The 9,002-nt window shown below is 35.1% G+C and overlaps 2 protein-coding genes across 3 annotated transcripts; one reads left to right on the plus strand and one right to left on the minus strand.

Moving 5' to 3' along the window:
• Positions 1–27: 27 nt before the first annotated feature.
• LOC105123917 (transmembrane protein 53-like) lies at positions 28–4,179 on the plus strand. Of its 2 annotated transcripts, none has more exons than XM_011023701.1 (6): positions 28–132; positions 1,061–1,187; positions 1,311–2,214; positions 2,329–2,434; positions 3,484–3,689; positions 3,831–4,179. In XM_011023701.1, exons 3-6 carry the CDS (start codon positions 1,463–1,465, stop codon positions 4,096–4,098), a joined length of 1,332 nt encoding a protein of 443 aa, XP_011022003.1. In that variant the 5' UTR covers positions 28–132; positions 1,061–1,187; positions 1,311–1,462; the 3' UTR covers positions 4,099–4,179. The 2 variants fall into 2 exon arrangements, with proteins under 2 accessions (XP_011022003.1, XP_011022004.1); XM_011023702.1 differs by having other exon boundaries at positions 1,407–2,214.
• Positions 4,180–5,776: 1,597 nt separating this feature from the next.
• Positions 5,777–7,732, minus strand: LOC105123916 (senescence-specific cysteine protease SAG39-like). Its single transcript, XM_011023700.1, has 2 exons — positions 6,836–7,732; positions 5,777–6,738 (listed from the first exon to the last, which is right to left on the minus strand). Exons 1-2 carry the CDS (start codon positions 7,341–7,343, stop codon positions 6,149–6,151), a joined length of 1,098 nt encoding a protein of 365 aa, XP_011022002.1. The 5' UTR covers positions 7,344–7,732; the 3' UTR covers positions 5,777–6,148.
• Between the last annotated feature and the right edge of the window lie 1,270 nt (positions 7,733–9,002).

Consider the following 9,002-nt stretch of genomic DNA (forward strand, 5'->3'; position numbering starts at 1 on the left):
ACCACCATACCCCCAACAAATCAAAATCCTCTGTCCCTCCTAAATTCAAGGACACCCATTCCTGTCTTTGCTCTCTTTAATTGAGAGAACAAGAAGCAAACTCAATTGCCATTCACACCGACTCTTTCTCAGGTCAGTTGCTCTTTCTCTCTCGATGTATTATTTCCTTCCTTCTTGCTGGCTTTCCTTTCTTTTGCTTATTGTGAATTTTTGTTTTTTGCCTTCAATGTTCGGATTATCATTAAATTCCGAGCAAATCTTGACACGTCTCAATCTGTTTTCATGTTTTTGTTCAAAAAAACGTTCCTTTCAATGGCCACGCGTTGTTTTTTAAACGAAAGACCAAGACTTTACAATCAAAACCTCTATATTCTCAATTGGGTTTTCTTGTTTTTTATTCATTGAAAGAAAGAAAGATTGTTTTGAATAAGAACTCCGAGTTTTTCGTCCGAGTCATGGCCGAGTTAGCTCGCTTTCAATTAAGGTCGGTATGGCCAAAAGGGTTTTTTATGCTCTGGTCTCTTTGTCCCCTGAGTCTGACCTGTCAATTTTTTATGGCAGCCTCGTGTTCCTTAGCAGCTTTAGGTCCACCGGTGTATTGTTAATTCAATTTTCCAACCTTGCCCTCAGAACCCTCTCTTATTACCCCCACCCTCTACTTCTCCTCCTTTTCTCGTAGGGACAAGACTGTCTCTTAGCTATGCCCACTTTGGCCTCCTAACTAGCCGGAGAGAATTTATCACCACATATCTATCAATCACCATCCTTGTAAAAAACCACAAGGCAGCACCACGTGGCAAGTTCTTACTGGTTGCTCCATATTTGAAAACTTAGTTTGGTTCCATCTTGTCATTGTGCCCCCCTGTTAGTGTTCCCTCTTATGGTTTTGGTTGTGTTCGTATTTGAAAAATCTTAATTTTTATTTTCTTTAAATTAGTTTTTTTAATGTGTTTTTTTAAAGTTATGTTAAAAATAAATTTTAAAAAATTATATAATTTCAATGAATTTTCAAATACAAAAACATTTAAAAGCAATTAACATGTCCGTTTTGTGCTAGCAGGAACGCGTATTGAACTGGTAAAAGAAGCTTCTTGTTTGGTGTCTAACATTTGATCAATCGGGCTGTCAAAAGAGAACTATTTTTGACAGCCCGAATACAGCTTCAAAGACCCTTTACAAAGAATAAGGTAAACAGCATCAATAGAATATTCCATCTTTGACCACTTCTATGATTTTTGAATGAGCATGGATATTTATTCTCGTGTTTGGTTTTAAATAGTTTTCATGGAATTGTTCTTATTACTGTGCAGGTGATTGATTATTTAACATACAATACCTGGTTTTTGGGTTGTGACCAAAGTTGAAATTCGGTTGCTTGCCTGGATTCTTGGCCTTTTGTTGTGTAGATTGTTGTTATATCGGATTGTGTGCTTATGAGAGGTTTTTTTCTTGTTTATTCAATATGAGTTCCTTGTCTGGAATGCTTCAAAGACCAGTGATTGCAGCAGCTGCAGCAGCTTTAGCTTCTGTTTCTGTTGATTTTTCTGATAAACTCCAATCTTTTAGATCATTTGATTCTTGTTCTACCTCGGAACAGTCAAGTTCTTCATTGTCTAATTCAGTTCACGATTCAAACTTTTCATGGGTTTCTCACAGTTCAGTTTCTAAGCTTGCATCTTTGTCGTTCGTAACTAGGATTCAGATTCCTGTTCCTAAATTAAACTTCGCAGTCCTGGATGTGAGCCAAAATTTTGTTCCCAGTTCGTTAGGTTTTTCTGTTGCTTCTTCTCCTCTTCTTGTTAGTCTGTATCAGTCTGCGGAGTTGGCCAAAGGGCCAAAACAAAGTGCATTTAAAACCACCAATATTCCTTCATCCACTCCTGATATTTTGTATAGATGGAATTTGCCCGAGCCTAGTACTATTGATGTTTCTGGGTCTTCTGATTGTTTATCAGAAAAGTCCAGGACAGTGGTAGTTTTGTTAGGGTGGTTAGGATCAAAGCAGAAACATCTAAAGAAATATGCTGAGTGGTACACTTCGAGGGGATTTCATGTCATTACTTTCACTTTTCCAATGGCCGATATTCTTTGTTACCAAGTTGGTGGGAAAGCGGAGCAGGACATTGACTTGCTTGTGAACCATCTGACTGATTGGTTGGAAGAGGACAGGAAGAACTTGGTTTTCCATACTTTTAGCAATACCGGATGGTTAACGTAAGCTCTCTCTCACACACAGGCATCTATGTTGACCATTTTGTTTTCCTTGTTCTTCATGTAACCTCTTGGTCAGTTGGCCTGACATGCTTGGTTTGATAAACTGTTTTGCAGATATGGAGTTATACTTGAGAAGTTTCAGAAACAAGATCCTTCCTTAATGGGAAGGATTAGGGGCTGCATCGTGGACTCTGCTCCTGTTGCTGCCCCAGATCCTCAGGTAAATGTTGCTTGCTGTTTTCATTGTTTCTTTTGACAATAAAAGGAGCATATTGTTGGGAATGGTGGAGGAGATGAAATTCTTTTTATTTTTTTCCTCTCTGAATGTCTTGTGTTGTTTTCTATCATGTTTACCTGTCTTTAATGGAGCTGTTGGCTGTGATGATTGGTGTTGTAGCTGGCATACCTTTGAAAACCCTGGCTTGTTTCATTTTACATTTTAAGATTATGATCAACTTTTTCATTGGAATTGAGCTCTTCCATATACTAGTTGTATGATCATGCTATTGATAAGCACCCTTCCATTTTCATCTGCTTGCCATCTATATTTTATTGTGTACATTGTTTGTTGCTTCTGTTCACTGAACTTGGAAATTTATATTTTGCCATAATTCTAGTTTTACGATCATGTTATTAAGAGATGCAGTTGCATGATTGAATCAAATGTTTTTCTCCAAGTTGGCAGCAAATATTGTTGGACGGGTGGACTTTCAAACAAAGGCTTAATTTGTATGCTGCTTTATGTATTATAAGTATATCTTTTGGTTGACTGTTATTGACTCTGTTCTTTCATTTCTTGGTTTTTTCTTTAAGTTCTAGCTTCATGTTTTATATTTGCACATGCTCTCTTCCACTCAGGGGTGGAGCTAGGAATGTTACTCTGGGAGGGCCAAATTAGAGAAAAAAATTTAGGGGGGGTCAAAATTTAAAATTTTCTAGTTTTAGGGCTAAAAATCTAATTTATTGAAGGAGGGGGGGCTTTTTTCTTGCAGGCCCCTGTCCCTGCCCACCCACCCCCCAATTCTGCCCCTGCTGCCACATCCCTCCTTAATTTATTATGATTAGGAGATAGTGTTCTGAATCTTCTGATTCACAGAATATAATTTATCAGCAACATTTGTTAATGTTAATTGACTATTATTGGTCTGATTATATATCAGTGGGTTCTGTGCTTTTGTGAGATCATGTTATCGATGATTGAATATATGATCAGAAGTTGGGATGCTTTCATCTCTGAGTTCATATGGTCCTGTTTTTTCCTTTGTTTAGGTCTGGGCTTCAGGTTTCTCTGCAGCTTTCCTGAAAAATCATAGTATTGCAACAAGAGTGCATATGAGCTCAAAAGAATCAGATATGGAGGTGCTAGTTGGCAGCAAAACACTTGTGGAACCCAAGCCTGCAATAACTGAATCAGCTTTGTTAGCAATTCTGGAAAAGTTCTTCGACGTGATCTTGAACCTTCCTACAGTGAACAGGTAAATATTCTCTTACCAACGAAGGAAAAATCTGAAACCATACATTGATAAATGCTTAATAATTCAATCCTTATCGATATTGCCATCGATTAGTTCTCCATGACTGGAAGCTTATACACCTTTCTCTCTATAACACTGCAGGAGGCTCTCGGGTGTGCTAAGCTTATTATCATCAGGACAACCAAGCTGTCCACAGTTGTATATATATAGCTCTGCAGATAGAGTCATTCCTGCAGGGTCTGTGGAATCATTCATAGAGGAGCAGCGAAGAGCGGGGCATGAGGTCAGGGCCTGCAACTTTGTTTTCACACCTCATGTTGACCATTTCAGAAACGACCCAAAACTCTATACTACCCAGCTCAGCCAGTTTTTAGATGACTATGTGCTTACTCGTTGCAAGTGTTCTTAGATGAAACAGCTGAGGCGATTATTTTAACCCATATTCTTTTTCCCCACTTATCACGTTATACAGCTCAGATTCTTTTTCATCCAATAGATGTCATTGCTATGCCACAAAGTCCTTCCTTTGCTGCTATATCTTTCTGCATTCGAAATGCAAAATACTTTTAACAAAATATCATGAAAAAATATAGTTGTTTTTATGAGAATTTTAATAACTGCTGAATTCTTCATAAATTCAAAGTTATTTAGGGTTAAAATAAATACAATAGTGAGAACTAATAGAAATTTCTATATAAAGAACTATTTAAATATTATTGTTAAGGTTTACATATAAGACTGAATAATTTAAAACAATATGTTTATTGTTTGACCGAGTAAATCTCATTGTATTTAACTATAAAAGATTCAAAATCAAAAGCTTGATAAAATGATCTACTAGTATCATTATGTCAAAAGCTTTTTAACTTGATAAAATGATCTACTAGTATCATTATCTCTCAAAAAAATCTTGAAAAAATGGGGTCTACTCGCTTTTTAAGTTGAAACATTATTCAAATTTAATCAACAACATATATGCTTTAACATATAACATATATATGTTTTAAACAAAGTGTGGATAATAATAAATGGATCTTAAAGAATTCTTGGTTGGTATATTTTTGTAAAACTCAAAATCTTTAAAAGAACTTTATCTCATATAAAAATAAACAAATGTTTCTTGTGTTTATATAATGAGAATTTGAAAATTTAAAATTAATCTAAAAAGATATTCAAATTTTTAGAGGGGAAAGGTTTCTAACCCACACACATGCATGTAAGCTTGGCTCGAGCTTGAATTATAAGTTAAGTTGGGTTTTATTATAAAATAATATTTTTTACTGTTAATTTTTTTTCGACAACTTAAATTTGAGTTTTGGCATGATTCAAGGAGAATTATTTCTTCCGGACTATGAAAGGAAGAATTGTACTAGTTTTTGCATAATATTTTTAACAGAATAAAATTTTCACCTCAAAACTTATAGATTTATAGTTATAACATTTTAGTTTTTAATTTATGGTGGCTAATTAAAGGTTGATAATAGTGGGAATTAATTCTAATTATTAATAAAATTAATTCTTTAACTTTTTAAATTCTAAAATCTATTATAATAAGGAGATTAAGGAAGAGTTTTTTTACAGATTTTTACACACTCATCTTCACCTTATTTTTAGTATTCCTCCAAGTTTTTTACAGATTTTTGCACACTCATCTTCACCTTATTTTTAGTATTTTTCATCTCTTTTATTTTTTGATTTTTCTCTCAAATTAAGATTTTAGGTTCATTTTATTGAAAGATAATTTAGCCATTTATGCTTTGATTCAAATTGTATCTAAACATTGTTTGAACCAAGATAAACAATAAACTCTTAAGAATAAACGATTTATTTATAAGAACAATAAAAGCTTTATTATTAGTGCTGCAATAAATAATTATATTTCTTTGCTTTATTTTAAATTTAGATATATTAGATAATTACATGGTAGAACTTTAATTGGATATCAATTGTAAGTTTGATATATATTAAGTATATATGCTCGAATATATATATATAGGTATATGTTATAGCATATCTTTGGATAACTTTTTCTTGGCATGCTTTTGCAACGATAAACCAAACAATTTAATTGTTAATTTTTGAATTACAGTCTGGTCTGAAAGTAGCAGATGAGGAATATGATTGCGCTTATTTTTTTTCTTTTTTTCCCCTCAAGGTGCAAAATCTTGGAGCAATGTGAAAAGTTCTAGTTTAAAGGTATGCAAGGGATGGTTTCGTTCGAGAATTTGAACTTTTAGAGATTTAACAAAGTGAGACAATTAAAAGATGAATGTTCGATACATATAACAACAGCAGATTTCATATACAAACCCGTTTCTTTTCTAGCATCGAAGGGCTTATACGAGTTCTTGATTAGGTATAAGATACCAAAGTGGAATTTACTGAGAGAAATCATACATATTATAATACATTATAGATCATCGACAGGAAATCAAGGCATTTTCTGAGATTTTGAAGCATTAAGCAGTGGGATATGAGGCTTGCATTGCTATGCCACAAAGTCCTTCCTTTGCAGATATATCTTTCTGCATTCGGATGTATCCTTCTTCACCCCATTGTGCGCCCCATGAGTTCTTCACTAGCCAGTACTTTGTTCCATCGCTGCCTCCATAACCGACAGCAGTAACACCATGGTCTAGTTCAGTGCCGCAGCTTCCTGTAAAGATGCCACTCGAGTAGAATTGGAACTCAAATCCACCAGCATCAATGGCGACAGAAACTGGTTGCTTAGCAACAGCCTTAATCAGTGCAGCTTCGCTGTTTGCTGGCACATCTTCGAACCCGGTTATCTTTGCGGCATGGTTGGCTTCTTTTTGAGTGTTGCAAGTTCCATCTGTTCCTGTATACGGGTAGTTGGCCTCAGTTGTTAGGCCCTTGTTTTGTTCAATGAATTTGAAGGCATCATCCATCAAACCACCATTGCAGCCTTGATCCTCACCCTTGGTGTCACAGTCAACAACCTCTTGCTCTGAAAGGGAGATCAATTTACCAGTTGTGAGCTGATTGATTCCTTCCATTGCCGCCACTGCCGAAAATGCCCAACAACAACCTAAATTTTGATACAGAGCAAGAAAAGGAGTTAGAAAGTATCCCTCTGTAAGATGTTGCTGTTATCACTACTCACTAGGAAAGGATTAGGCGCTTACCGCACTGTCCTTGGTCCTTGACGGGGGTCACGGCTCCTTTCTTTCTCCAGTCCATGGTAGCTGGCACCGCAGAAACGTTTTCATATCTGAACGGACCTGCTTGTGGAGAGCACATATGGCCCTTGAATCTATTACGTGAAGCTTTAAATTCTTCATTTGACAGATCGGCAAATTGATTGACACCGAGTTTGTAAGATTTGCCGGTTTGGCTGTTAAATGCATCTATGCGTGCAACGTTTTCCTTGAATATGTTGTAACGCGTCTCCTTCTCAGCGTCATCCTTGTATACACGTCCATACTGAGCCATCCATTGCTCGTGCCTCTCATACATGGACACATCCTGGAGGGTACGAGCGACAGATTTGGAAGGCCAAGCTACCAACACGAAGAGCAAGGCCAGACAAATTTGGGATTGTTTTGTGAACCTCATGATAGACTTGGCAGTGGTAGCAGCTACTATAGTAGTGAAGGAATTAGAAAGCAGGCAGGCACACTTATCTCTTTGCATCTTTTGAGGTTTATATAGCGCATCTGCTCATATATACCGTTGTGCTTATAATATTTCAAGGCTTGCCTTTCAAGTCTGCGTACCCTTGAAAATGTTGTGATTCTTACCCCCGATGATGTTCGAAATGTTTCCCTATAATTCCGACTTCTTTTTTGTATGGCTTATGAATGGAGCATGAAGTGATGGTTTACCAGGGGATTTTCGTCCTATACTTCGGCATGGAATGATATACAAGCAGAAGCAAACAAAGACACTTTTACCGTGCCGTTTCTTCAAATCATGGGAATGGTTTACATCAGATCAACTAAAACAATCAGCAAACATTGTAGTGCAATTGTCTCTGAGCGGTAGGACTTGGAGACATGTTAATTATTGTACTACTAGTTCACTGTGACTAAGGTTCAAGATAAACACTTTGATCCAAGAAACATACACTGATTTTAGGCATTGAGTCTAGATTTAAGACGTGATGTTGCTAAGGTTTTTTTTTCAATAATAATTTCTCAGCTGCCCAAATGGCAGGAATTTTTTACTCACACTCATACTCGAATTGTCACATAATTTTTTCTATACAGAGCAAATAATATTTTTTACGACAATGATACTTATCACCAATATTTCCATTAATACACTATTTTTTATGTCAATAATACTACTTATCACTAATATTTTTATCAAAACGTACATGGCATAAAAATCAACATCCATCATGCCCAATTAGTAACATATTAATTTCTTCACCAATAACATGTACTCTTTCTTTATGAAGAAATTTAAAAACTTAAATGTTTTTTATTAATATGTGCATGGCATAAAAATCATGCCATGACACAATAATCAAAATTCATCATGCCCAATTAATGATAACATACTGATTTCTTCACCAATAACATAACATGTACTCCTCTATAAAGAAATTTAAAGACTTTAATATATAAACAGACTCAATCACAAGGCAAAAAAAAGAAGTCATTGGTCATATCTACACTTGGCTTTTGAAAACTAGGTTGGCCATATACACTCACATTCTCAACCATGAAAGTCAGCCGAAGTAAGCTATGTCATTCAAGGCTGAGGCCATAGAAGCTAGCACAAATCAGCCATGTTATTCCATGTCATAAAAGCCAACAATGTCATATTTGTTCATCAAATTCAGTAAAAGCCAACCATGTTATTTTAGGCTTAGGTTATAGATTTTTTTTCTTTTTAAACATATATTCTTCTTATATTTCTTTTCATACGCACTATATTTCTTTTATAGTTATTGAATTAAATATTTGAGAATTTTCTATTTTAGCAATAAATTGATTTTACAAAAACTTTTATAGACTTGTGGTCAATTCTAATAACTAAGCTAAAATTCCAGGATTGAAAGAGTACTACCCCATTTATATAATCTAGGCACGTGCAAAATTAAGAAGAAGAGGAAAAACTGGAGATGATGAATAAACTATATGAACCTGACATGAGTGATTAAGGTTTTTAAAATAGTTAATTTATTTAATAGGTAATAAATATTATTGAATATATATATATATATGTATATGTCTTTTTTATGTTATACTTACAGCATGAACACCATAAAATTTATTATAAATCACAAGTCAATTTTAGTGCAACATGCTTTTCAAACAAGAGTGGGGATAGCAATTTCTTTCT

Source organism: Populus euphratica, unplaced genomic scaffold, assembly GCF_000495115.2.
Source record: "Populus euphratica unplaced genomic scaffold, PopEup_1.0 scaffold12.1, whole genome shotgun sequence".
Lineage (NCBI taxonomy): Eukaryota > Viridiplantae > Streptophyta > Magnoliopsida > Malpighiales > Salicaceae > Populus > Populus euphratica.

What these genes read in the sequence shown, in the direction of transcription:
- LOC105123917 (XM_011023701.1), top strand. Translation starts at nt 1,463, where the DNA reads ATGAGTTCCTTGTCTGGAATGCTTCAAAGACCAGTGATTGCAGCAGCT. An exon ending in TTGCTGCCCCAGATCCTCAG is followed by an intron (nt 2,435 to 3,483) that starts GTAAATGTTGCT and finishes TCCTTTGTTTAG; the next exon opens with GTCTGGGCTTCAGGTTTCTC. An exon ending in AACCTTCCTACAGTGAACAG is followed by an intron (nt 3,690 to 3,830) that starts GTAAATATTCTC and finishes ATAACACTGCAG; the next exon opens with GAGGCTCTCGGGTGTGCTAA.
- LOC105123916 (XM_011023700.1), bottom strand. Translation starts at nt 7,343, where the DNA reads ATGCAAAGAGATAAGTGTGCCTGCCTGCTTTCTAATTCCTTCACTACT. An exon ending in CAAGGACCAAGGACAGTGCG is followed by an intron (nt 6,739 to 6,835) that starts GTAAGCGCCTAA and finishes ATCAAAATTTAG; the next exon opens with GTTGTTGTTGGGCATTTTCG.